General features: G+C 63.6%; 1 protein-coding gene and 1 long non-coding RNA gene across 5 annotated transcripts; one reads left to right on the top strand and one right to left on the bottom strand.

Annotated features, from left to right (window-relative positions):
• Positions 1-613: 613 nt before the first annotated feature.
• Positions 614-8,409, bottom strand: NUDT14 (nudix hydrolase 14). Of its 4 annotated transcripts, XM_027120785.1 has the most exons (6): positions 7,985-8,409; positions 5,059-5,255; positions 4,918-4,961; positions 4,258-4,322; positions 3,819-4,056; positions 1,807-3,343 (listed from the first exon to the last, which is right to left on the bottom strand). In XM_027120785.1, exons 2-6 carry the CDS (start codon positions 5,119-5,121, stop codon positions 2,938-2,940), a joined length of 816 nt encoding a protein of 271 aa, XP_026976586.1. In that variant the 5' UTR covers positions 5,122-5,255; positions 7,985-8,409; the 3' UTR covers positions 1,807-2,937. The 4 variants fall into 4 exon arrangements, with proteins under 4 accessions (XP_026976587.1, XP_026976586.1, XP_026976585.1 ...); XM_027120786.1 differs by lacking the exons at positions 1,807-3,343; positions 5,059-5,255 and adding an exon at positions 614-928 and having other exon boundaries at positions 7,985-8,359; XM_027120784.1 differs by lacking the exon at positions 5,059-5,255 and having other exon boundaries at positions 7,985-8,401.
• Positions 8,410-14,764: 6,355 nt separating this feature from the next.
• LOC113627736 (uncharacterized) lies at positions 14,765-22,879 on the top strand. Its single transcript, XR_003435713.1, has 4 exons — positions 14,765-15,547; positions 18,976-19,343; positions 19,506-21,085; positions 21,968-22,879. It is a non-coding gene; the product is annotated as an uncharacterized LOC113627736 (long non-coding RNA).
• Positions 22,880-27,270: the final 4,391 nt, after the last annotated feature.

Here is a 27,270-nt window from a genome sequence, read left to right on the forward strand (position 1 = left end):
GGGCTCCAGCCCACCCGTTATGTACGGAGGTCTTACTCGGTGCCTGGCTGAGCAGACATCCAGCCCTCCTGCGGCCCCAAGTGCGTGCCGGTGTGCAAGGCAGGGGTCCTATGGGGCTTTCAGGCTACCCCACACACAGGTTGGCAGGTGGAGTGAGACCTCATCACCAACACAGGGGACACAGGGCTACTGAGAGCCCCAGTCACGGAGGGGACCCCTCACTGGCCCCAGAAGCAGGGAGCACGTGCCTTGTGGGTTTGTCCACATCCTCTCCTGACGTGGCTGGCGCAGCCACCGCTCCTAAGGCCACAGCTCCATCCATTGCCCAGTACTCAGTGGGCCCTGAGCGCTTGACATGGCTGAGCCCGTCCCCAACCTCTCCTACCCCCAGAAGTGGCACTGCACGGCACCATCCTCCCTGCCCCCCACTCAGCCTGGGGCACTACCCAGGGCCTGGCCTAGCCCTCTGCCAGCCGCCAACCCCCAGTTGCCCCCTGCACAACCTGCAGACAAGGCTTCTGCCCCAGTGGAGCTGAGGGGCTTTCACGGAGACCGCACCCCCCCCCCCCCCCCCCCCCCCCCTGGTCACAGCTCGGAGTCAGTAGACACAGGCTAGAGCTACACCAGCCTTTATTAGGTTTGCGGAGCAGGTGTCCAGAACTGGGCTCGTCCAGACCGCCTGGAGCTTCACTGGGGACCCAGGCCAGGGGCCACATGGCTAAGGAACCACGAGATACCAAAGATGACGCCGAGGGTCTTGGGAACATCCGGGTCATCGGCGAAGGCCTGGGCGCCATCCAGGGGCAGGTGCACAACCTCAATGAGCTCGCCCTCCTCCGCCAGGCCCCCGCCTGGGCCACCCTGCTGGGCATCTGTCACCTCTGCGTAGAACATGGTCTGGCTGGAGCTGGTCAGTCCCACACCAGACCTACGGGTCGAGACAGCACCTGCTGAGGCATCCACACAGGCCCCGCCGGCCACCCCTGCCCCTTCCACAGCCCTCTCTTGTCCACTCCTTCCAGCCCCTGGTAGGCAGTGCTCCAGGATGCCCCCTGGCCCCCCAGATTCCCCCCTGTGGTGTACACACTCCACGTAATCTCCTCCCTTCAAGTGTGCGGGAAACCTAGGAACATGTTGGATGTGACCTCCCACCGTGATTAGGCTCCCATGTGATGAGGTTAGGTCAGGTGATGGAGGAGAAATTCTGCAGATGTCATTAAGGGCCCTCATCAGGTGACTTTAAGTTCATCAAAAAGGGAGGTGATCCTGGGTGGGCCTGACGTAGTCAGGCAAGCTCTTCATTGCCGGTTTTAGGGGTCAGAGGTGGAAAGAGTCAGAGAGACACCTGAAGATGAGGTAAGCCACCATGCTGTAAGAGGGCCATGTGCCAGGGCCTATGGGCTAGGAGCCGACCACGGGCCCCCGGCTGACAGCCAGCGGGAGACAGCGCCCTCAGTCACAGCCACGGGGAGCTGGGAAGATGAGCCTCAGCCCCAGATTAGACCTCGGCCTGGCCGACGCCTGACCGCAGCTTGGCGGTCAGGCTGCGAGGCCCTGAGCGGTGGGCCGAGTCCGCAGCAAGCCGACTGCCGACCCCCAGCAACCGCGAGGCTGTGAATGGGCGTCGTTGGAAGCCGCTGAGTCTGGCGGGCGGTCCTGCGCACCGACACTGTGCTCACGCTGGGCCTCAGCCAGGCCTCTCCCCACACGGCGGGCCCCGGGTCGCAGCCGGGGCTCTGGCCGGCGCAGCCTGGGTCTGCGAGCACTCCCATGTGGGCACCCGCAGGACGCCTGTTCTGGGCGGGGTGGGGTGCGGTCCCCAGGGCCAGGACCAGGGTTCACAGGCTGGAGAGGACTGTCAAGGAGTCCCCTCCCTCCCTAGGTGGTGGCCAGGAGGGGGCTTCTGGCCACCAGGAGGGGAACAGGCACCCAGGCAGAGGGCAGGGGCCCAGACCGGTGCTGGGGGAGGTAACGAGTGGGCAGCCATGGTGACAGCTGGCCATGAGGACGGGGTGACAGACAGGAGGGGAGGGCTGAGCGTGGTCTGCTGGGGGAGAGGGGAGGCAGAGTGTGTCTGGGGAGACGTCCAGGGGATCAGGGAGACCCCAGGCCACCCCAGGAGGTTAGCTGAGGCCAGCCGGGGCCTGCAGGGTGGACGCGGCCCCGAGGTGCGCCCTGCACATGGGGCAGGGAGCAGAGCTGGAGGAGCTTCCCTCCCACTCCCCAAGCCCCCCACCCCCAGGCGGGGGCCCCACCCAGACTGACCTCACCCAGCTGCTTCCTCCACCCTCCCGCCCCTTATCTCCCTCGGACCCTTCCTGACAGCCCATTTCCGCCGGCAGCTACAGCCTGCGCCTTTGATGGAAGCAGCGGTCTGTGGGGTTTCCAGTCCCAGTTTCCGCCGGCGTGTAACGGACACCGGCGCCGAGAAGAATGTGCCCGGCCAGGCCGGGCACTGCCTCTCCCTGCTCACTCAAACACGTCCTCAGCTGGGGGATCTCAGACGAGCACTGGGTCTTGTCACCTGGGACGGGCAGATGAGTGGCCTGGCTCCCCCCCGGGCCACGGAAGGAAGCCGTGGGCCCCACCCCAGGGCAGCACAAGTTCCTGCTCATGCAGCCCGCCGTCGGGCTCCCAGGGAGAGCTGCCCTGGCCTCCACGCCAGCCCCGTCCGGCCCTGCCTCCGCACAGCCAGCCACCCTCACCTCGAAAGTGCAGTCTGAGCAGGCCACTCGCTGTCCAGAGCCCTCCTCGGCACCCAGCACCCTCAGGATCAGGCCGTAGCCCAGAGGCCAGGGCCACTTGTCCCCTTGCCCCTGAGCCTTTGCCATGCAGCGCCTCTGCCAGGACTCCCCCCAGACTCACCCGCTCGGGGGACCCCAACCCTCCAAGGCACCTCCACCTGCCTTCCTCCTGGCCTGCCTGCTGGCTCACCCCCTACCCGAGGTCAGGCCCCTTGGATCCTCCCGACCCCCCGGACCGCCAGCCCAAAGGCTCAGAGGCTACGTGGCCACTGGCCAGCCACGCGGAGGATGCCCGCAGGTAACTGAGGCCCTCACACCAAGATGTCTGGCTCTTTGGTGTAGAAATCCCAGGCCTGAGTTCCCAGGCCGGGGGCGCCTGGACGAGGTCCTGGGTGTCGCCAAGGGGGCCCAGGCCCAACACTGAGCGGCCCCTTGCTGGGCCGAGGAGGGCGGCTCCGCCTCTGGGGAAGGCCGCCAGGGGCTCGGCATCGGGCGACACCGTGAGACTCTCCTTCTGCCCCCGGACTTCACCAAGGTCAGGGACCCACTGTGACATCCTCAGGCCAAGGCTGGGCTGCACCCCGACATCCTGTCCTGGGACGGGGGGAATGAGGGGCGGGCTTTGGCGGGGGCGAGCCGCAGTTCGCCCCCCAACCCCGGCCCAGGGCTTGGCCTTTCCCTCGCCCCTGAGCCGCTGTCAGAGCAGACCTGTGACTCACCCCCACCCCCAGCGCCCGGCGCTTAATCCCACAGGAAGTAGAGGCATCTGTCGGCAGCAGCTGCCACCCGGAGCAGAGCCGGGCGGCCCCGCCGCGGTGGAGGGCACGGGCCAAGCAGGCTGCAGGACTAGCCCCGAGGGCCCCGGGTTCCAGCCCAGATCGCGCCCTGAGGTGCGTTCCGTCCAACCTTCCCCAGCGTGGGAAGGTTGAAAACAAGGAGCAACCGCCCTGCTTGCCCACCCCTGGGAACGGGGTGCTCACTGCCTCCCAGGCAGCTCGTCCCAGCCCCTGCGCTGCGCTGGCAACAGACGGCCCTTCCCCAGCCCCGCAGGCCCACGGGCCCAGCCCCACTCACTTGTACGTGGCGACCCGGCGCAGGCCGGAGGGGGCCAGGTGGTAGCCACACTCCTCCCACGCTTCCTTGCAGGCCACCTGCTCCAGCGAGAGCCCGGGCTGGTCCACGAGGCCGGCGCACAGCTCGTATGTCACCCCTGCCGAGCCAGGCAGTGCCGGCTGCAGCTCCCGGGGCCCGTCCTGGTCCGCGGCGGCCAGGGACCCCGGGAAGAGGCGCTCCACCTCGCCAGCGTACACAGCTGGTTGGGGGAAGGCAGACCGCAGTCACCGCCCTGTGGTGGCCAGCTCCACGTGACCCGCTCTGGCCAGACCCCCTTGCCGGGCCTCAGTTTCCTCTAGAGCCCTCTCCCCACGTCTGCACTCTGACCCTAGGACACCAGGGGCCTGAACGTGAGCCTGCAGGCCTCCCCTCCCCCCACACCCCGCTTGGGCCGCCTCACCTGGCCTGAACTGCTTCACCAACACCAGGCTCCTTCGAGAAGAGTTGAACATGAGAATGGTCACACTGCAGGGGGAGGGACCCAGCTCAGCACAGAAGCAGCCCCCTCACCTCACCCCCTGGGGGCCCAGCCCACCTCCTCTCCTCCACAACCCAGGAAGGTGGTGTCCCTTGCTCAGGTGGGCAGACTGAGGCCCAGGACGGGTCACAGCTTGCCAGGGTCACACAGTCAGGCTAGGACCCAGGCCTCCTGTATTCCAGCTGGCAGGACGGGGGCCGGGGGGTGGGAAGGACATGCTGGGCAGCTGGGCAGGCCGGGGGTGGCAGCAGCTGAGGACGGGTGACTGACGGGACACGTGGCCCCTGCTGGCCAGCTGCCGCCAGCCACACTCCTGAAGCCACGCTGCCATCCAGCCCCTACTTCCGACGCTCGGGGGCAAGGGCATCTGGGCAGCTTCTCTCAGGTCCAAGAGGTGGTCCAGGTGGCCTGAGCTGGGACCCAGCTCGGGCTCCAGGCCTCGGGTGACCCCTCAGTGAGACGACAGGGAAAGTGGGGACTTCAGACACGCAGAGGCGGGTGGGGCTCTGTGCCCCTGGGCCCGGTGTCCCTGCAGACATCACCCTGGGGCTTCCCCGGCGACCAGCCAGGCTGGGCCCTCACCTGTCATGGGTCTTCATGAAGTCCCACGACTTCTGGGTACCATTCTGCAAGAGGCAGGGCAGCGGTCAGGGAGGGCTGAAGGGCTGGCAGCGCGGGTGGAGGTGCTCCAGGGAGCGAGAAGGCCACACAGACCCACCGTACCCGGCCAGTCATGGCCCCGGGGCCCCTCGGGAGCGACGAGCTGCAGCGGGTGGGGCAGGGCATAGCCGCCAGGGTGGGCAGGGAAGTCCAGGACAGCCTGATGCTCTCAAGGGGTGAGGCGGAAAACCGGGCCAAAGGGTGGGAAGGCGTCCCAGGCACAGCATGAGCCAGCACCCAGCACAGGTGAGCACGAGAAGCTGCAGAGAGACGACGCTGCTGCCAAGTGCGGGAAGGGCCACGGGGGTGTGGGGAGAGGCGGGCGTGACATGTCCTCACAGTCAGGGCGAGGGGCAGGAGGGGTCCCAAGCGGGTAGAGCAGAGATCAGGTTTTCGTTGCTGAAGCTCCCTTGGGCCACTGGACAAAGGGCGACAGGAGGGCAGGAGGGGCAGGCGGGCCTCCGGAGAGCGCAGCAGCCCCGGGAGCAGCTGGGGAAGGGTGTGCCCGCGCCGGGCAGAATCTCAGCCCGCAGGACGTGACGATTCAATGATGATGACTGGGCAGTGGATGACCCTCTCCCCGGCCCGGTTTCTGTCTCGGGCTGTCTGTCCTGTGTCCTGTGGTCCTGCTGTTCTGTCACTTCCTTCCACCCCCCTGCTCCCCGACCCTGGACGCCCCGTCCCAGCAGCTCCCAGGGCTCTGAGCAGCATTCAGTGAACAAAAGGCAGTGCGGGGGGCCGGGGCCTGGGCCAGCACCACCGGGGGCGGCCAGAACCCATGCTTACGGGGCTCCAGCCGGCAGGGGGCACGAGGGGCCAGAACCCTGCCAGCGGGACACCACTAGGTGAGGTAGGCTCCCGTCCTCCGGGCTGTTCCGCCTGGCCCTGACCCCTCCCCAAGGGGTCTCTGAGGATGGGGCTGGCCCTGGGGCCCTAGAGCCCAGCCCTGTGGACACCCACCACCGGCTTGCTCAGCCACTGGGTCAGCCCTGCGCCCTGGCGAGCTGCTGGCCCCACACTTGAGGCCCCGTCCGAGCCATGAAACACACATGGATCTGAGCACCAGAGACACCGAAAGGGCAACCGGGGCTGCAAAAGAGGAAGGACACTAAGGAACAGCCTGTGTGAGGACTTCCTGGAGGAGGTGACACTGCACCAGGCCCCACAGAAAAGAAAGGGCATTCATTCCCAGCAGTGGGCCCTGACAGGCAGAGGCCCGCATGCTGGTCTGAGGGGAGCTGGGGACATTGGTCTGAGCTGGGCCTGAAGGCGGAGGTGCTCTGGACGGGCAGGAGCCCCGGTTTCCAAGCAGGAGGGAGAGCCGATGGCCTGCCCTGTGCAGGTCGGGCTGCCCGGGAGGCCGTTGTGAGACACCACCCCCAAGAGGCAAGCCTGGGCCTGCCTGCAATCTGGCCACCCCAGGGCCAGCCACCCCCCAGGACGAGCTCCGGGGAAGGCCTGCCCCCCAGTCTGCCACGTGCCAGCTGTGCCCCAGCCTCCCCCAGGGTGAGTGTCATCTCGTGCTGGTTTCAGGTACCCTCTTGGATCAAGATCAAAACATCTGTCAGACCCTCAGGTCCAGCCAAGGCAGGGTGCAGGGGAAGGTCCAGAGGGGCCCACTGAGGCCCAGCCAGCCCCTCCCAGAGGGTCAGGACCCAGGCCTGGCTCATCTTCCAGGGCCCTGGGAGGGAGGTACAGGACTGGAGTTTAAACACAGCCCCTCCCCCTCAGAGCCACGCGGGTGCCCTGCCTCTGGCTGGTCTGTCTGTCCATCCACCAGGTCTCCCCTGGCCATGGGTGGCTACTGACCAAAGGCTGCAGGTGCCCCACAGTGACGTTCACCACCCAGCCCAGTGTCCCATGGCCCCTGGGAAACACCACCCCGGCCCCCAGCCTGTGTCCATCGCAGCCTACCGCCCGCATGGGCTCAGCTTTGGTTGCCAGCACCCATCCACACTCCACAGGCAGTGGGGGAGGGTGCCACAGCCATAGGCCACGGCGGTTGCATGCCTGGATCACCCTGTGCCCACCTGCTGGCCCCGGAGCCCCGGCCCCTGGAGGCTGTGCAGCCACAGTTAGGCATCCCTGCCCCAGGCCAACACCAGGGGAAGGCCAGCAACCTCCGTGTCCCTGCACCCTGCCCTCAACCAACCCTGGCTTCTGCCCCAGCCGGTGCTGCCAACTTGGGTCCATCCTGGGGATAGGAATTCCCTGTCCCCTAGAGCCAACGGGACAGCAGCGACAAGGGAGAGGCGACACTGGAGTGCAGCCTCTGTCAGGCTGGGCGTCAAGAGGGCTTCACAGGTTAGTGAGAGTAATGGGCCTGGGGAGGAGGGGGGGTCACAGGATGCTGCAGGCCAGGGACAGCCCGGCAGAGGGGCGCCAAAGACCTGCACCACCTGTCCTAACTGAGGGGGCAGGGAGGGGCTGCACCAGACTCGGAGGAGTGCAGTCCTCACCTGGATGGCGTGGAGGAACTCGGTGGAGCGGCAAGCAAAAGGTGGGGGCCCGAACTGGACAAACAAGTGTTTCCTGTGAGCCTACTACTTGCACAGCGCCACGGGAGGCGGTGTGGTCCTGCACTCCCTTCCCGGGCCGGCAGGAGGAGGTGACGCCCCGGCAGGCAGCCCACCTGGAGAGGCTCCCCAGGGCTCACCAGCTCCATCGCCAGCCTCCTCTGCCCAGAACGGAGACCACCACCAGGAAGCTTTCCCTGATCCCCGGGGCGCGCAACACGTCCCACCGCAAAAAAGGGCCGGGGCCCAGCAAAGCCTCCTTGGAGGAATCAGTGGTCCCCCGAGGTGTCCCTGCCCAGAGCCGGACGCTCAACGGCTCTGCGAACGCGGACTCACGGGCAGAGCGCTCGGCGAAGAGGCGGGGTCCGCGGGGCGGGGTCACGAGGCCATGGGCGGGGCCATGGGCGCGTGGGCGGGGTCCGGGGCCGGCGTCAGGCCGCGGAAGGCGCGGAAGACGCGGAAGGCGGGCTCACCTGGCGGTAGTGCAGCGTGAGCGGCAGCAGGTAGGGCGAGGCTGCGCAGCGGCCCACGGCCGCCCCCTCGATGCGCTCCATGGCGGCGCGCGGGGTAGCGCGGGCCCGGGGCGGACGCGGGCAGGGTCCGCTCAGGACTCGAGCGGGCGGGCGTGTCACCGGGCTCTGGGCATGCCCGGTGCGCGCGGGGCGGGGCGGCGCGGGGCGGTGCCGAGCAGGGAGGGCGGGCCCAGCGCGCAGGTAGCACCTGCCCCGGTCCCCGTGCACGTGGGGGGCTCGTGACCGCGGGGCACTCCTGGAGTCGCGCAGGGTGTGAGCAGGGAGGGGGGCTCGCCAGGTGGGCCCCGCAACAGGGAGGGGGTCAGCCGAGCGTGCGGCGGGGCGGGGCGGGCGCAACTGGAGGGGACGGGCTGAGAGGTGACCGCCGGTGCTGGAGTCGGGGGGTGACTTGGACGTCCTGGTTGGGGGGAGGGAGACGCAGCGCAGCTCTGGGGGAGGGGGGGATGAGCCGAGCGGACGCCTCCCCCACTGGGGCCGACCATATCCGGAGACTGGGTCGTCCGGGGCTGGGGCGGGCCTCCAGGGAAGGAGCGACTAGGCCCTGAAGAGAGAAGCTGGCGGTCCCAGCTGCCTCGCCGCCGAGCCCCGGGAGGAGGAAGGCAGAGGTGGATTCGGGGCTGCGCACGGGGTCCTAAGTGCGCCGTGGTGGGGAGAGAGTGTCTACACCTCTAGGGGCCCCTGGGTGGAGGGAGAGAAGGCTCTCAGAGAGGGCAAGGTGAGAGGAGCCTGAGTGGGGAAGGGAGAGGGACCAGGGTCTAGGCAGAGCCAGGCCCTCCCCGCGGGGCTCCGGCGGGCTGGCGGGGAGCTGGCCTGGGCCAGACTGTCCCCCTGCCCCGCCTGCCCCACTGGGAGGAGCTGCCACTCGCTGTCTGTGGGGCTGCCCCTCTTCCACCTCGGCAGGAACTAAGTGCTCTTCCCTCCCCCAAGAAGCCCCTCCCTGCTGAGGAAGGGCCCCCTCCCTGCTGAGGAAGGGCCCCCTCCTTGCTTGGATGTGGATCCCAAGGACCTGCTTCAAATGCGGCCACTGCCTCCCCAGGGACAGGCACAAATGGTGGGGTGGGGCAGCTGAGCCCTGACCTGCACCTGCTCTCTGAACTATGGCCCCAGGGGGGACAGCCCAGGTGGGCTTGAAATGGACTCCCATGTCCCCGTTATCCATTGCTGTGTAACAAAGCACCCCCAAAATTCGTGGCTTAAAGCCCCCCTTTGTTCCTCTCTGTCTTGGTGTGTGGATGGCCCTGTGTCAGATGAGCGGCTCCCCCTGGGGGCTTCTCTGCAGTGTGGTCAGGTAGCAGCTGGGGTGGGATCTTCTGAGGGATGCATGTCCAGGATGTCTGCTGCCCTAGTTGGGTGGCTGGCTGGCCCTCTCCCCGAGCGTGGCCTCTCCGTGTGGCCGGCTGGGGCTTCCTGGGAGCATGGCGGTCTCAGAGTAGTGGGACTATTCCATGGCAGCTGCCCAGCCCACGGTCACGGGGCCAAGCTTCTCACGACCCATCCCGGGACGTCTGACAGCACTGCGTCCTATGGGCCAGAAAGTAAGTCCTGGCCACCCCAGATTCCGGTGGGGGGGGTACTTCCCAAGGGTAGGAGACCTGGGACACATGGTTTATAAGGGCCATCGTAAGAGACTAGCCATCACCCCCGTAACTCTGTAGGGCAGTGCACTTCCCAGCCTTGGCCTGGCCACATAGTGTCCTGGAGGCCAGAGTGAGCACCCACCAGAGAGCCCATCCTGGAAGCTGGCCCCATCCTGCCCAACAGCCAGGCGGGCCTCTTCCTCCACACGCGGGACCCAGGGTGTGCTCCCTCCCTCAAGCACAGGCCATTTCCTCCTGTGTTTGTGTGAAAATGGGAACCAGCCACAGAGCCTGCACAGCAGCGGCCCAGACCAAGGAGGAGCCTTGCTCCCAGCCCCTCCGCCCACTGGCTGGGCTGGCCCCGGGAAGCTGCAGCTCAGATGCAGGGAAGAACCAGCAGCTCCACAGAGCTTCGTTTTGCCCACATTTGGGGGGAAGTAGCATTTGACGTTGTTGCAGGCTGAGACAGCTGGCAGCGTAGACTGCAGAACGTGTGTGCCTTCAGAATGTCAGCAAGGTGCCACCCCTGCAAGAAGCAGCCTGGCAGTTCCTCAGGCAGTTAAACATAGAGTTACTGGGTGACCCAGCAATTCTGCTCCCGGGTGTCTATCCAAGGCTTCGAAACGGACTCAAACAGATCCTGGCAGTATTCACAATAGCAAAAGGTCAGAGCAAGCCGTGTCCGCCAACTGATGACCAGATAAACAGTGTGGCCTAGCCACACAGGAGGATGTGACTCAGCCATAAAGAGGAATGAAAGTTTTCATCGCAGCACTATTTAAAATAGCCAAGACATGGAAGCACCTCAGTGTCCATGACAGAAGAGTGGGTAAAGAAGGTTGATACCTAGATACGGTGGAACATTACTCAGTCATAAAAAAGAAGGAAATAATGCCATTTGCAGCAACATGAATAGACCTACAGATTACCATACTGAGTGAAGTAAGTCAGAAAGAGAAAGACAAATACCATATGATATCACTTATGTGTGGAATCTGAAAAATGGTACAGGGACTTCCCTCGTGGCTCAGTGGTTGGGAATCTGCCTGCCAATGCAGGGGACATGGGTTCGAGCCCTGGTCCGGGAAGATCCCACATGCCACGGAGCAACTAAGCCCGTAAGCCACAACTACTGAGCCTGCGCTTGAGAGCCCACGAGCGACAACTACTGAGCCCACGAGCCACAACTCCTGAAGCCCACATGCCTAGAGCCCGTGCTCCACAACAAGAGAAGCCACTGCAATGAGAAGCACCGCAACGAAGAGCAGCCCCCCGCTCGCCGCAACTAGAGAAAAGCCCGCGCGTGCAGCAATGATGAGAACCCAACGCAGGCAAAAAAACCCACAGAGTTACAAATGAACTTATTTACAAAACAAATAGAATCGCAGATGTAGAAAACAAACTTATGGTTACCAGGGGGATGGGGCGGAGGGATAAATTGGGAGATTGGGATGGACATATACACACTACTATTTATAAAATAGGTAACTAATAAGGACCTACTGTAGAGCACAGGGAACTCTACTCAATACTCTGTGATGACCTATATGGGAAAGAATCTAACAGAGTGGATGTATGTATGTGTGTAACTGAATCACTTTGCTGTACACCTGAAAGTAACACAACACTGTAAGTCAAGTATGCTTCAATAAAAATTGTTTTAAAAAAGGAATGAAATTCTGACACGTGCTGCCACACTGAGGAGCCTTGAAGACGTCATGCTGAGTGAAAGAAGGCAGACGAAAGGCCCCACGTTCTATGATCCGTTTATATGAAACGTCCAGAGTAGGTAAATCCACAGGGACAGAAAGATTGGGGGCTGCCAGGAGCTGGGGGAGGGGAGAACAGGGAGTGAGTGACTTAATGGGGCAGAGTTTCCTTTCCGGTGATGAGAATGTTCTGGAACTAGGGAGACTGGTGGTTACACACACTGTGAGTGTGCTAAGTGCTACCGAAGTGTACAAGGTAAGACGGTTAAGGTGATGTGAATTTCAGTTCACTTTTTTTAAAGAAGGAAAAGTACGTCAGTGAGACTGTTCCGGAGCATTCCACGCTGGCCGTGGACACCAGCCCCGTCAGCTGCAGTCCCGGGGCCCTTTGTGGTAGGTCGGGACCAGGCCCCTGCAGCCTAGCCATGGGCCTGGGGACAGGGCGCACGGTGGGGGTCTGGAGTGAGGCCTGGCGGGGCGTTCCTCAGAGGCACAGGGAGTTCAGCCGTGTGTCTGGAGGGCTCGCTGGGGGCGGGCAGCGTGGAACTGGGGCTCGGAGGGCGTTAGGACAAGAACACGGCACGGTTGAGGGGGGCCGGGCTGCGGGGCGGCCCGCTGACGAGGCGCTGTTCGCAGAGACCCGAGGATCCAGGAGGACGAGAAGGACAGGATGGAAGAGGGTGCCACAGCCCACGGGGCAGCCAGCGGGCTGTGCTGGGCCCCTCGGAGGGCACTGGGAGCCGTGGAAGGTCCCAGACAGGGGTGCAGTGGTTGGGCTCTGCCTCTGGAAGGGCGCTGTGGCCGCCCGGCCGGGGGAGCATGAGGCCAGTGGAGGGACTTGGGCCGTCGTCCAGAGCGGGGCGTGCAGGTGGCTGGCCTTGGGCCCCGTGGGGGCAGGTGCGGGCGGAGGTGGCTGGCTGGGGGACAGCTCGGGGGGGCGGGGCCCGAGCCACGAGGAGCCTCTGAAAACCCACCTCTGGGTTTGGGAATGAGGGGGCTTTGGAGACCCCGCCGAGCCGCATTCAGAGGTGAGCACGGGCTGGAGACCCTCACCCTGAGTGTCAGGGCCCCAGGGCTGCCGGGACAGGCCGCCGCGAGCCTGGCGGCGTAAGACGGCACAGACTGGCTGTCCTACAGCCGTGAAGGCGGGAGCCGTAGCGGGCCTCCCTGGGCTGGAGCCGAGGCACAGGCAGGGCTGCCTCCCGGGGGCTCCGGGGAGAACCCCTTCCTGGCCTCTAACAGCTGGAAGTGGCCGCACGCCTCGGCTCCGGGCCCCTCCTCCACCTTCTCGGCCAGCGGCCAGCAGTCCTGTTCTCTCTAGGGCTCTGCCTCCTGCTGTCACATCTCTACTCTGACCCCCTGCCGTCCCCCACAAGGACCCCGTGACGACACCGGCCTCCCCTATGACCCTGGATCCCCCTACCTCAGGGTCCTTCACTTAACTGCGTCTTTGCCGTGTAAGGTTCCCCATTCGAGGGTTCTGGGAGTACGGTGTGGATGCGAGAGCCAGGGCGGGGTCCCGGGTGGGATTCAGTCTGCTGGGCCCTGGCAGGACGGGGGGAAACTCCTGCTGGCCGCCGCCTCCCCTTCCTCTGTAGGAGGCAGGGACGAGGTCATCTACCAAGAGTGGGGCGGGTGGAGAGGGTGGCTGCATGTGGACCCCATGGGGTCGGGGGCCTGGAGTCCCGGTCGCCTGGTGAGTGGGGCTTCCTACTGGCACAAGGCTGGAGGAGGCCCTCGGACGGCGCCAGCAGCCTGGGCAAGTGGACAGGTGGACATCGGCTTCCTCCAGGGCTCAGCCTTTGCCCAGAGGGGGTGACGGGGAGCCCGTGGGTCCAGAGAGGTGAGGATACTGGTCAGGGAGTTCCTGATGTGACAGACCCCAGGGATGGAGGGTGGTGAGGACCGGAGGGGCTGGTGGGCAGCGGGAAGCGGGGGAGTCGGGCTGGGCGTCCAAAACAGGCACAGAACGCAAGCCTGGACGCAGGCTGAGCCACGGGGCAGTCGGGGAGGGTCAAGGTCAGGGGCGTGGGCGTGGGAGCCTGCTGGCTGGCGGCAGAAGTGGGTGCAGAGGAAGCCTGAGGACGGGGCCCGAGTGAGGGGTTGGGCGGGGCTCCAGGGGTGACACTGCTGAGCTACAGGGGTGTAGCAGACACCAGGTCCAGAGGAATAGTGATGCCCCAAAAGCAGGGAGTAGGCAGAGGAGGAGAGGGCCTGGGGCAGCTGGCAGGGGGCTGGATTCACGCCACCTGGTTACTGATGACGAGCTGCCCCCAAGTGTTGTGTTTGCAGGGGCGGCACCCTACCCTCTGCGTCTCTGCAGCCAGGAGCAAAGGGCATCCAGGCTGGGCACCAGTGGGTCTGGCATGCTAAGCAAAGGGCTGAGGGCCCAGGCGCAGTAAGGCTACCTTCTGGGGCTAGAGGTCTCACCTTTTGAGGTCCTCAGGGGGGTGCCAGGGGCAGCAACAGAAAGCAGGGGCCATGCAACCCCCGACTTTTCTGGGCGCCTGGGGCAGCCTTTTCTTGTGTCTTTATGGCCGCGCCACAGCGCTCGCAGCATTTAGTTCCCCGACCAGGGACTGAAGCCGGGCCACGGCGGAGAGAGCACCGAGTCCTAAGCGCTGGACCATCAGGGAAGTCCCAGGAAGCCTTTTCCTTTCACCTGAGTTAGGGAGCTTTAGTGGTGGTTAAGCGTTTCTTGTTTGTGCTGGAGTTTTAGTTTCATTTGGTTTGAGTGTTTTGCTCTTTTTCAAAGTGATGCACGTACACAGCAAAAGGAAAAAGAGGAACGTTCAATGTTAGTGCAAGACTCACACAAAACCACCAGCCCCCAGCCCAGCCCTCTCCACAGTCCAACCCCCCAGAGGCGGCCACTGTCAAGCCTTCGGGCTGGTCCTTTGGATGTTTCTCCTCCAGGCGTCTCTGCTCACGCGGCCGTTTCTTGATTTATTGGTTGTGGGCGTTCTTCTCTGACTGCACTGGTCAGGCCAGCTCAGCCACAGGCAGCCAGGAGAGCCACCAGAATAGCTCCAACAGCGTGGGGTCGGCAGTCTCCCACGAGAAGTCTGGAAGGAGGAGGCCCCAAAGCCTTCCATAGAGCATGTCCCCCTGGCACAGCAGGTCAGCCCCTACTCAACCTCATGATCTCAACATGGCTGCTGTGGCCCAGGCATCACCTACAGACGCAGTGGCATCAGTAAAGGGGAGGAGAGTCTCTTTGCAAATTAGGAGGAAACGCTTGCCCAGAAGCCCCCATTGTGAGGACCAGTGACCTTTCACCTCTAAGATCTGGGCCAGGTTGTGGGGGGCACAGTGCCTTCCCTGAGCACACGCCAGGGAGGGTGAATGCCCCCAACCCCAGGCTAGGACTGTGAAGAGGAGGTGAGGAGGGAGGGAGTGGACATGGGAGAGGTGGCCACTGCCTCAGGCTCGCGGCCCTGGAGGGCTCCACACCCGCACGTCCCCTTCCTTCTCTCCCAGTGCGTCCCCCTCAGGACCGCCAGCTGAGTCAGTGCCGGGTGTCACTGTCCCTGATGAGAGGGAGCACCCCGTAGCATCTGGAGTGCATTCTGGTTACCCTTCCTGCCACAGGTAATTCTGATTTCCTGATCTAACCCCTGCCTTCTCCTCCTTTCCTTCTGTGATGTTTAATTTTATGTATGGACTTGGCTGGGCCACGGGTGCCCAGGTATTGGGTGAGACTTTCTTCTGGGCGTCTCCGGTGAGAGTAACATCTGAACGGGTGGTCTGACGCAAGCAGGTGCCCTCCCCTCGCGGGTGGGCCTCGTCCAGTCCCGGAGGCCTCAACAGAGCAGAAGCGAGTGATGCAGAATCGGCTCTCCTGGCCCGACAGACTCCAGCTCGGACAGCGGCCTCCTGCCTTTGGACACAGACTCAGGCAGGACCTCACACGTCCGGCTCCCCTGGGTCTCCAGCTGGCCCGCTGCAGCCCTGGGGACTTGTCAGCTTCCGTGACAGTGCGTGAGCCAGCTCCTCGCGATCCGTGGGTGCACGTATCCAGCCTGCTTTACACTTCTACACGTAACACACGTCACACGTGCGTTCTGTCTCTCTGGAGAACCTGTCGCCCCCGCCAAGGTCAACGCCCCGCTTGTCCTGCAGCTGGTCTGTCTTGGTGGCAGCTCCCCGGGGCCCTCCTCCCTTCGCCCTGGGCTGGCGCTTCCTCCTCCAGGACCCAGGGGTCTCCTATCTCCCAGGTGAGTTCCAGCCCCAGGCCGCTGGCCCCATGCCTCCCCGTCCCTGGTTCCCTTCCTCATTTTGCTGGTGCATGTCCTTCTTGTCCTCGAAATGCCTCGTGAAAGCTGATTAGGGAGGATGTTCACGTGCGTGGAAATGTCACCAGCCCCTCACCCTGATGGATGCCTGACCAGATGGGTAATTCTGGTAGGAGTGTCATTTTCCCACGACGAAGCTTCCAGCACCAGGCTGACCGCTGAGCCGCCGTGCCTTTCTAGTCCCTGACCATTTGTGGGGAACTCCTTTCCCTCTGCAGCCATTTGGGTCCCCAGCTTCTGTAATACCCTGGGTTTCTCAATCCCTGGCCAAGTAGGCAGTGACCGTTTCAGTCTGGAAACAGGTGCCCTTCCGTTTGGGAAATCTTCGTATTGTTTCTTTGATCGTTTTTTTCCTTCCATTTTCTCTCTTCTGACTGCAACTCCGGTTAGTTGGATGTTCGATTACGGGAACGATCCCAATTTTCTTAACTTTCCTCTTTATTTATGTCTCTTTGTCTTTACAGGAGAGTTTCTCAGTTTTATCTTTCAGTCCATCTGTCGTTTCCATATTTCTCCCGTTGTATTTTTTTTTTTTTGCGGTACGCAGGCCTCTCACTGTTGTGGCCTCTCCCGTGGCGGAGCACAGGCTCCGGATGTGCAGGCTCAGCGGCCGTGGCTCACGGGCCCAGCCGCTCCGTGGCATGTGGGATCCTTCCGGACCAGGGCACGAACCCGTGTCCCCTGCATCGGCAGGCGGACTCTCAACCACTGCGCCACCAGGGAAGCCCTCTCCCGTTGTATTTTTAACTTGATGGGAGCTGTTCTCTCTCCCCCTCTCGTGTCTTCTACCCGACTGTGGGTACAGTTGGGTTTTTCTGGCCCACGCTCACTCTCTCTGTTTCCTTTAATTCGGGAGCTGGGGGCACCCCGTCTGTGTCTGGGTGGGTGTGTTGTCAACTGGGGGGGCCGTGCTGCAAACTGTCGAACCAGCTCCCCGGTGGGGCCCCCAGGTTTCAGTGCTGGGGGGTCCTTTCTGTGGGCCTCTTGGTGTCTCTCTCCAAAGGGGAGCCCTGGGCCCCCGGCCTGGGCACAGAGCAGAGTGACCTGTGGACGCCCGGGGGGGTGTGTCTTCAAGCTTCCTTCTCTACCCCGCCACCCTCCATAGACGGCTGCACCAGCATCAGCCTGTCTCATCGCTCTGGTTTGGCTTTTTTTTTTTTTTCGGCCTCACTGTGTGGCATGTGGGATCTTGGTTCCCTGACCAGGGATCGGACCCAGGCCCCCTGCATTGGAAGTGCAGAGTCTTAACTACTGGACCACCAGGGAAGCCCACCAGTGCTGTGGTTTTGATGCCTGGTTCTACAGGCATTTTTTCAGAATTAACTTACTTATCATTGACTTTTTTCCTTACAAATGTTAGAACAAGTGTGGCAAAACCAATGGCAGGAAGGTGAGTTGGGGTGGCATCGGGTCTGCAGTCACCTGGGAGAGACTCGGGGTCTGCGCGGCTCCCCGTGTGCCCAGACGGAGCAGCTGTCCTCGCTTCTCCAGATCGCCTACGTCCAGACTTCCTCTCTGCCGGCTGACCCACTCCTGCGTGGTTTCCCTCCTGCTGGGAACACTGCCCTGCTTTCTATCAGGATCCTGCTGGCTTACTGCCATGGGAAGGAGCGCCACTGATTCACAAACACTGAAACGTGAAATGTGTACATGCAGAAGAGAATGAAAAATGTCCTTGTATAAAGTACAGTTTAAAGAATAAGAGCCAGGTCACGGAATATAGCACATTCCTGGTGGCCTGGAAGCTGCAGGGGGAGGACCCTGCCCCCAGCAAAGTAACTTCCTCCAGACGAGGTAGACTGTCCACTGCCTCTTCTGAACCTGTCAGCATTCGGTGTGTGTCCCCCAAGCTATAGTCTCTTCTGTTTTGACCAAGCTCACCTGGAGGCACCAGGAGAAGAGAAGCCGAGCAGAGCCATGGGGTCCAGGTCTGGCCTCAGCCTCCCTGAGGGTTTTTAGGAACTGTTCTGGGGCCATCAGTGGGCAGGGACACTGATGACCTAGGGATATCCAGGCCCCCCACAGGCGGGGCATCTGGCTGGGGCTTGGGCTGTCCTGCATTTCTGCTTCTGAACCCACCAGGGCCATCTCCCAGTCCTCCGGCACAGGTCAGATGGGCCAAAGGAGACACTCCTGGGGAAGCCCCATCCTCAGATAACCCCGCCGTGCCATCTCTTGCATCACACCGTCTGACCTGGGTGGCTGACGGTCCCAGGGGCACGGCTGTCCTACAGACATCTCCCTTCAGAACGCCCTGTGCACTCACCTCCCCCTGCTCCTGAGTTAGATGCTGGAGGTCCGTCCGCCTGGTTACTCTCGCTTTCATGGAGCCCATCCTTCAGTAGCTGCTGGAGAGCGCATGCGTGGAAGATACACTTTAACACCTTGCATGTCTGAGAAGTTTTTACGAAACCCTCACACTTGAATGATAGCTCGGGCAGGTATAGAATTCTAGGTTGGAAATCACTTTCCTCCAGCACTTCATAGGTACTGATTCCTTGTCCACTTACCTCCAGGGTGGCTGCTTTCACTTCTCAAGCCATTCTGAGGCCTCTTTGGGGACCTAATAATATATGTTAATTTGGAGAATGTCCCATTTGTACTAGAAAAGAGTGTGCCTCGGGCTTCCCTGGTGGCGCAGTGGTTGGGAGTCCGCCTGCCGATGCAGGGGACATGGGTTCATGCCCTGGTCCGGGAAGATCCCACATGCCACAGGGCGGCTGGGCCCGTGAGCCATGGCCGCTGAGCCTGCGCGTCCGGAGCCTGTGCTCCGCAACGGGAGAGGCCACAGCAGTGAGAGGCCCGCGTACCGCAAAAAAAAAAAAAAAAAAAAAGAGTGTGCCTCTTTCTATTTCTTGTGTTATCCACACAGTCCACAACTTTGCTTGTGATGCTTGAGCTGTCAGTGTCTGAGAGGCGAGTTGGAGGTTTTCCATCTCCAACCACTGCTGTTGGGTCAGTTGTCACCTATTGTTTTCTGTCTTCTGAGGCTATGGGTTTTTTTTGTTTTTTGAGTTTAAAAATATATTTATTTTATTTAATTTGTTTGGTTGCACCGGATCTTAGTTGTGGCAGGCGGGTTCCTTAGTTGCGACTCACCAGATCCTTACTTGCGGCAGATGGGCTCCTTAGTTGTGGCATGTGGGATCTAGTTCCCTGACCAGGGATCGAACCCGGGCCCCCTGCGTTGGGAGCACAGAATCTTAACCACTGCACCACCAGGGAAGTCTCTGAGGTTATGTTTTTAGTTGCATACATGTTGTATGTTGTTGATCTGCTGTTTATCTCACAAATATTGGATCCTGCTGTCTCCTAATTTAAAATGGTTAAAACGATCAATTTTATGTTAGGTATAATAACCACCACAAAAAAAAAAAGCACCACAAAAAAACAAGCAGAGAGCCTCGTTCCTCTGATGAGCGACCACCTCCACAAGGACCACACTCCAGTCCTGGTCCACAGAAGATATATGGTCGGGGCAAACTCAAGACAGCCGGGAGGGAGAACCTGAGGATGAAGAGGCTCAAGACGCGTGCCAGCGGTCGCAACGCGTGGGCCTTGTGTGCATCTCCATCAGGCCAACTGTACAAACGCCGTTCCTAGCAGCGTCCAGGAGCCTGGAACCTGAGAGGTTCTCTGTGCTGACGGCATTATAGCTACTTTGTGGGAATACAGCTGAAGTGTGAAGTGACGCCTGGGATCTACTCAGAACAGCCAGGTTGGAGGAGGCGTGAGAGGGACGGGGGTGGGGGGGCCTAGGTGACCCGGGGACGTGCAGGACGGGCGGGAGGGGGCAGTGTGGAAACACATCACAGGACCTCCCCACCGAGTCCTCAGCTTTTTTTTTTTTCCGCCACCCCGCACGGCATGCGGGATCTAGTTCCCTGACCAGGGATTGAACCCTCGCCCCCTGCAGTGGACGCGCGGAGGCTTAACCACTGGAGCCCTGAGTCCTCATCTTCAATGAAGGCAAATCCTCAGACTCTGTGTCTCAGAAGAGTCCCCGCCTCTTTTCTCCTTCTGGGAATCGCGAACCTGCTGCTGTTTCCCCATCCTTCTCCATCCTCCGCTGTGTCGTCAGGGTGGCCCTTCATCCCTCCCGAGTCCGTGCCTCTTCTCGGTTCTCTCTGAGCCCTGGCTCCTGCCTCCGGCTTCCTGAGCCCCTGCCCTTTGGGCTTCTCTGTGAAGCCCCGTCCGGTCAGTCATTCCGCCCAGAACAGCCGGACCCGTGGCTTCTTTGTCCACCTCGGCCTGGACGCCCGGGCTCCACCACAGAGCTTGCGGAGCTGGGAGAGGTGCTCAGGACCAAGGGGTGGGGCCCTCTCCCTACCCTGCCCGCAGGGCCCACCAGGGCCTCGACCAGCAGCCCAGCCCCTCCTGCTTGCCTCCACCCATCCTAAGCCCCCAAAGCCCCCGCGCCCTCCGGCCTCAGCCCCTGCCCATCCCCCCACCTGTGCCGGCGCTAATCTGGGGCTCAGTGCTGGGGGCGGCCCTACACCTGCACCCCAGGTGCCCAGACTCCTCACTGGGGTCCCCCAGGATGCGGGGAGGGGGTGCCTGCTGTCCACGACCCTTACTGACGCCGCCCAGGGTGCCCGTGGCGGCCCCTCGGTCACCGGCCATTCCCCGCGTACAGCTGAGCCGACATGCAGGCGACACCACTGCTCCTTCACTACACCGTGGCCCACGCACCCAGGTGCGACTCGATGTGGCCCCGGGGCGGGGGTGTGGTCATGTGAGGGCTGCCTGCCCCGCCCGCCCCCCGCTTCCCCCTGGGGCACGGCATAGTCTGGACTCTCAGACCCCCAGCCGTGGCAAGGTCTCCCCGGGACAGAGTGGCCCGTGCAGGCCAGAGACGAGCTGAGCTGGGGCCGTGGGACAGCACGGGCCCACTGGCCAGAGTCCCCTGGCCGGTCTCAGAGGTTGCCGGTGGTGCAGGGCGCGGCTGGGGGGCCCTTCTGGGGAGGCAGGGGGAGTTGGGGCAGGGCCTGGGCCGGACCCCGAGGCCAACAGGCAGGTGGAGAGCGCAGCGGCGGCGTGCGGGACCCCAGCTCTGACCTCGCTCTGGCCCCGCACAGGGCCTGCTCCTGGACGTGCACCGTCCTGTGGACGTGCCGGCGTCGCCCTGCACCGGTGGCTGGACCGAGGCCCCACACTCCCAACCTCTAGGCGCCCCGGGGTCTCGAAGGGAAACAGCTCCGCCAGGAGCCCCGGGAACGCGCAAGCCCCACTGCAGCTGAGCCCGCCCGGAAAGCACGAGCCTGGGAACAATGCCCTTCGTGTGACAGACTTTCCCCTCTGTGGGAGAAAATAGAGTTTAACAGAATGGCGACTTCCTGCATTTGTGCCTTCGCCTGAGGGGTGATTCACACAAGACCTCCCACAAAGAGGAGCTTCTAGCCAAGTCAGCCAGGGCCAGGTGCCCCAAGGGCCCTGCACCCCTTGGGGCCCCGGGGCCAGGTGAGGGGTCCACCCGCCGTCCTCCAAGCCCCTGCCTTCCCGAGCTTCAGCTCCAGCCCCAGCAGCTTGGATATGTTCAGAGGCCCCGGAGCTGTTCAGGCGGCAGCAGGGCTGGGAGAGGGCGTGGGGGGCTTCCTGGAGGAGGGGACCTCAGACAGAGTGCTAACAGCTAAGCAGGAGCCAGTCAGGAGGGCCATGAAGAGAGCTGCTCAGGGGAAGAGGGTTCAGGGGCAGAGCAGACGGGGTGCCACGGTGAGGGCAGGCCATGGTACTGGGTGGAGGGGAGCGGGTTCCAGGGAGGGGTAGCGGCAGCAGTGCCTGGGCTCCTTCCATATTCTGGGTGAAGAGGGTGGGGTGGCCTGGGGGGCATTCCTGGATATGAGGAAGCTCAGTGGTTAATGACCGACGAGGGACACCAGGGTGTGAGGCTGAACGTGCGAGGAGCCCACCCGCAGGTCCTGGGTGACGCGCAGCCCTGGGTGGCCCGGGTGGTCAGACCCAGAGCTCAGGGAATGTCTGGCCTGCTTGGAGGGTGGGGACAGGATCCTGAGGGCACCCCTGGGGTCTTTCCCTTCTCGAGAAGAGGTTTGCGGGCAGGACCTCGGTGGAGGGAGTTTGACCCCGGCACCCCACCGTGGGGCACGGGGGAGGCGCAGAGCAGGGCACCGGCACCTGGGACAGAGCATTGGGCCCAGGCTCACACTGAGGAGTCCTCTGGGCCGGGTGATGAGGACGCTGTCCCCACCCACCTCTACACTTGAGGACAGGGCTGCCTGTTGGTCCCCCCTTCCCCTTGCTTCCCAGCTCTGATGCGTCCTCCAGGGCACTCAGCCTGTCGGGCCCTCCCCTGACCTCCATGTTTCAACCTTTCTCTGTCCCCAGGGCACAAGGACTCATGTGACCCGCGAGCAGCCCGGCCCACGGCCCCGCCCTGTGGCCACTTGCCTCTTGGTCTCTCCTGGGGGAGGCCCTGGCCGACCACCCTCCTGCCTTCGCCTGAGGTTCCTGCCACTCCCACACCCAAACCCCACCACGGCCAGACCCCCTCCCTGGAGCTCTGGGGCCGCTCCGGTTCATACCTTCCTCCCCTTCAGGGCCCAAAACACAGAGATGGTGGGACCAACCGCCCTGCTTTGGGGACACACGGCCCTTCTATGCAGGCATCGATGACACCACAGCGGGCTGGGACGGTGTGGCTGAGATGAGGCTTCACTAGGACATCCCGCTGTGAGGCTGGTGGACGGTGGCCCAGCTGCTGCCCTCCAGATGCACGGGGCCTTGGCGCCAAGGCCTCGCTGCCCATGGCTGCCGCCTGCCCACGAGGGAGAGACGGAGCACGGCAGGGGTGCAGAGGCCCTTTCCTGCAGCCACACAGCAGCCTGAGGCCCCTCCTGCCGGGCCTCCTGCCTCTCCTGCTTTCCCCGGGGGCAGGCACCCTGCATGGGGTCTGGCCCCCCACTTGATTCTTCACAGGTGTTTCCCCCCAGGATCTCGTCCACATCAGCTCCCCACTTGGCCTCTCACATGGGATCAGGTTCAAGCCGCCGCCGCCTCTCCTGGACCTTGTGACCTCCAGCCAAGGAGCCTCCAGGGTGGCACAGCTCCCCCCTTTCCCTGGTGGGTGCTCAGGCCCTTTGTGAACGCTCGCTGCCCTTTGCACAGCACCTACGATGTCCTGGCACTGCGCTGGGTGTTCTCCATCTGACACCTCAAGTCTCTGCGCAAACCCCGGTGTTACAGCTGAGCTCAGAGGGGTTGAGGCTTGCCCGAGGCTGCAGAGGGGCTCGGCCAGCAGCCCAGCACCGCGGGGACACAGCCATGGTGGGCTTTGGGTGACAACTGTACCCTGGGCTCCTCTGGCCTCAGGCAACCAAGACCTCTGGGACCAACTCCTCATGTTAAATCCCGCCATTTGAAATACCCGCAGTGATTTTTTTCTGGTTGGGTTGGATTGAGTCCGGGAGGGTTTTGCAGGATGGGCCACAGGGGGGTTCAGAGGAAGGAACCGCAGCAGGTTCCAGGGCGCTGGGGAGAGGGGCGGGCTTGGGGGCTGGCCCAGAGAGCTCCGCACTGTGTGGTGGGAGAGCGGGCAGCAGTTGGGCCGCGTGCGCCTTGGCTGGCATGGTGAGAACGGGACGCCGTGCCTCTGGGGCCAGCTCCGTCTCCCATCCCCTCCCAGACCCCGCTCTCAGCTGTGGGTGAGCATGTGACTGAGGCCCAGCCAGAGAGCTGCGCTGGGCTGACTGACGGGGCCTGGTGAACGGGCAACCTTGGGGCAGAGGGCACGACGGAAGTGGAGGCCTGGTGTGGCCCCAAGTGGACGGCCTGTCCACGATGGGCAGGACTGCATGGCAGAGCCCAGGTGAAGGAGGGAGGGGCGGCGTGGCCCAGGTGGGGAGCGCGGGGGCCCTGTTTCCCTCACTCCCCCGCCGGGCCACAGTCCTGCTTCCCGGCTGGAGTCCCAGTGGGCTCCTCCTCTCGTTCTATAGGGGAGCAGTGGGAGCTGGGTTTCCACCCTCCGGAGCTTGAGTCCCGCCTGGTGCTGTGCTTAACCTCTTCAGGCCTGCAACCCCTGCCAGGGATCAGAGGAAGAGCCCAGACCTGGGAGGAGCACCCCTCTGCCAGAGGGTCTCTCTCCTCCTTCCCATGCCCCTCCCCCAGCTCTACAGGATCTGATCTCACGAGCCCAGTCCCCACCAAGTCTTCCCCAGGAGGGGACATTCTGGCTCATCCACCCACCCTGCAGACAGGCAGACTGAGACCCAGAGGAAAGGGCTGAGCTGAGCCCAGCTTCGTCCCCTGGTCCGGCTCGGAGGCCCCGACAGCGAGCCTAGGGTGGCTCCGGGCAGGTGGCCGTCCCCTCTGACCCCGGGTTCGGACGGCCTCTGTGTCTGGGCCTCAGCTCAGAGCGTTTCCTGCCCGCCAGCCCCAGCCCAGCCCCTCAGGAAGTGGCCGCCTCCTGAACAAAGAGGCCGGCGGACAATGGCCATTGAATTGGGCCGGGGCGCTCGCGCACGGACAGGCCACCAGCTGCCCGCGCTGATAAGACGGCTCCGCAAGCTTGACCGGCTCCGGGATCCGCGGCAGGAGCTCAGGGCTGGCGCGGCCCCGCCCCGCGGACTGGAGGCCAATGGGGAGACGGCGCGCCCCGCCGGCCGCTCGGGGACCAATCCGGGAACTCACCGGGGAGCGTCCCCGCCCCTCCAAGCGGCTCTGGCCCCGCCCCCTGCCCGGCCCGGCGCGCCCGCCCGGCTGGGCCCTGGGCGGGCCAACGAAACCAAGCTCTGGAAAGCGTTTTCCCCTCTAAAAGCGTCGGAAGTCGGCGCCTCGCTGCGCTTCCTTCGCCTACTTTGGGTGGAACAGTCCGGGAGGGCGGCCCGGCCGGCTTTCCCCGCACTCCCTGGCTCTCTGCGAGGGTCGCGGGCGGCTCGCTGTGCTCCGGGGGCAGCCTGGTCCGCACGCCTGCCTGAGGCACCCCTCCTCCGGAGGCACCAGGACACATGGTGCACATGGTGCAGCTCCGTGTGCGGAGGCCCGGCGCTGAGAGCCAGCTCCAAGAGACGAGCGGGGGCCCCTGCCCAGGCCCGAGCCGTGGAGCTGAGGTCAGGAGTCAGTCCCGCGCTGGCTCTGGAGGGCCCAGGTGCACCAGGTCATCCCCCCCAGTCTGGGAGGCTCTGTGAAGAGGCAGGCACAGAACTGTAGTCAGGGAATGTGGCAGGGTGTGTGTACGTCTGGGACGGGGGTCACAGCATCTTCCAGAAGAAGCCTGGCCACCTGCAGGGGAGGAGCGGGGCTGAGAGGGGCAAGGCCTAGAGGTTTGGGAGAACTGAGATAGGCTCTTTCCTCCCGGCAGGATGAGGCGGCCCACTTCTGAGCCTGGCAGGCCCCAGGCAGAGCAGGGATCTGGGGAGCTCGGGCCCACAGCAGCCTCCTGTTGTGTGTGTCCAGCCCGCAGCTCTGCCATTACTTCCTGGCATCACCAGCCTGCAAGCCCCGCCTTCAGCAAGCCCCTGCCCCGGTGGGAGCCTTCCCCAGGATAGGGGTGATACAGGGTGGGCAAAGCCAAGGCAGAGGGACATTCGCAGGCTGCAGGGCCCAGGAGCGGGCCCTGACCCAGCCATCGGAAGCCTTCTTGGGGGAGGTGACACTTGTGTTGCATTTGCCAGGACAGGACGGGATAGACCCACCAGGAGAGGGAGTGGCCCAGACACAGGCTGGAGACAAGGAGGAACCAGGTGTTTGGAGAAGGGCAAGGGGTCCAGGAGCACAGGTGGAACAGCCAGGGGGCCGGGGGGTGTGGCCAGGCCCCAGGCATCACCCTGACACAGCTGCCCCTTGGGCCTGTGGAGAAGGTGGCCATTGGGAGGAGAGTGCTTGCATGGTGTCTCTGTCAGCGTCCCAGAGGCTGGGCTGGGCCGGGAGTGATGGTGACGGTGGTGCTGCGTAGAGGGTGCAGGCTGCGGCCCTGGAGATGCAGGTCCAGGCTGGTGGCGGTGGTGGTGGGCACCATCTGGCTGACAGTGGTGGTCCTGCTGGTGGGCTGGCAGGTTGTGGCCACGGGCGTGGCAGCATGGCAGACTGCTGGGGCTGCGGTCACTGGGGGTGGTGCCATAGGGCAGCCCACGTGGCTCCAGGTGCCTCGGAGAGGCTGCCCAGACTTCCACTAAGTGGCCTGGGGTCATGCCCTCCAAGGAACCAGGTGTCTCCTGCCAACTCTTCCTGCCCCTCCCACGTGCTGTGAGTGCCCCATCTCCTGAGTAACCTAGGTAACCGTGACCCCTCAGTGGCCTGGGCAGATGGACACACCTGGCCTTCAGGTGGATGCAGCCCAACCCTCAAGCGGACACAACCTGACCCTCTGACCCACAGCCTGACTTAACAGCAACCTTGGCCCCAGCCGTGTCCTCGCCTTGACCACCTTCTCCACTTCACCCTTTGATCCAAAGCCTCGGAACTGCGGCTACCCTTCCTTCCAGCAGCCACGTGGCACTCCCCGCGCCCACCACGATGTCCCCCGCTACGGCCTCCGCAAGCACAGCCAGGTGGTCATGGGTCACATTTGCGTTGTTTTGTGAGACATCCGGGCCGAGCCACAGACACCTGGGTCTGCGTGAGCAGATACCTGCCTGGCCTCTGCCCAGCACCGGGCCCTGCTGCTCGAGCTGCAGGAAATGGGAGGCCTGGCGGCTTCTGACTCCCGCTCTTTATCAGCCCACGACGCTTCCTGCGGCCAGCGAGGCCTGGGCCCCGTGGCGCCGGGACACCAGGTCAGCAGTGACTCACCGAGAGCCCGGCCTGGGGACACCCTGGCCCACACCTCCCACCTCCTGAGAACTCCCGCCCTCACCCTGGCCCACACCTGGCTGGCAGGGCCACCCTGAGCCCCCATTCCCTGGCCCTTCCACCATTCTCCACCCACCAGCATCTTCCCCATCTTTTAGCCCTCCCCTCCCTCCCCCATCCCCGACAAGCAGGGCTGAGGTGCCCCCACCTCTTTGTGCCCCCCCCAGTCCCAAGTGCTCATAGCCAGTAGGGTGGGCAGCCGGGGCTGCAGGGCCCACCAGGGCTGAGCACAAGCTCCTTGCTTTGCCCACCTAGGCGGCCACAAGTTTGCTCCCTACCCACGGGCCCTGCTGTCCCCCAGCTCTGCAAGGAGCACCACACCTCACCTTCTGAGGACCCTGACCCCTCCCACCCTCAGCTCTCACTGCTTCTCCCCACACCCTGTCACCCAAGCCCAGGTTGGCAGCGCACCTACCTCCCCTGTGCCCCATCACGGCCTGACCAGTTCCTCCTCCTTCTGGTCTCAGTGTGGACCCCTCTTCCTCCAGGAAGCCTTCCTGGTCTAATCCCTACAATCCTCCCACCCTGGGGCCTCCCAAGGGATGTCTCCAGTCCATGGAACTCGTCTCTGAGCTTTATTGGACCCTCAGCGGGAACCCAGAGTCTGCTGCTCACTGGCAGAACCCACCTCCCACCCTCGCCCCAGTGCACCCCTCGCCCAGCACGCCCGGCGACACTGTGTGGGTCAGGACGGTAACTGAAGTTGGGGACACAGGGCAGAGGGGGCCCTGGGAAGCTCATCTTGGTCTGAACTCGCAGGGCGCCCCGCCCCAGGTCCGGGGCAGACGTAAATGGCAAAGGAAACAGCCATCTGCGTGGGCCCCTTCCCAAAGAAATGCCGA

This window comes from Aethalodelphis obliquidens, unplaced genomic scaffold, assembly GCF_003676395.1.
Source record: "Aethalodelphis obliquidens isolate GAN/ISIS:26980383/991018 unplaced genomic scaffold, ASM367639v1 scaffold21, whole genome shotgun sequence".
NCBI lineage: Eukaryota > Metazoa > Chordata > Mammalia > Artiodactyla > Delphinidae > Aethalodelphis > Aethalodelphis obliquidens.

Coding starts and splice junctions, on each gene's coding strand:
- NUDT14 (XM_027120784.1), bottom strand. CDS start 8,065: ATGGAGCGCATCGAGGGGGCGGCCGTGGGCCGCTGCGCAGCCTCGCCC. Junction 4,962..7,984: donor TCACGCTGCACTACCGCCAG/GTGAGCCCGCCT, acceptor TGCCTCTTGCAG/AATGGTACCCAGAAGTCGTG. Junction 4,323..4,917: donor TTCATGAAGACCCATGACAG/GTGAGGGCCCAG, acceptor CTCCCCCTGCAG/TGTGACCATTCTCATGTTCA.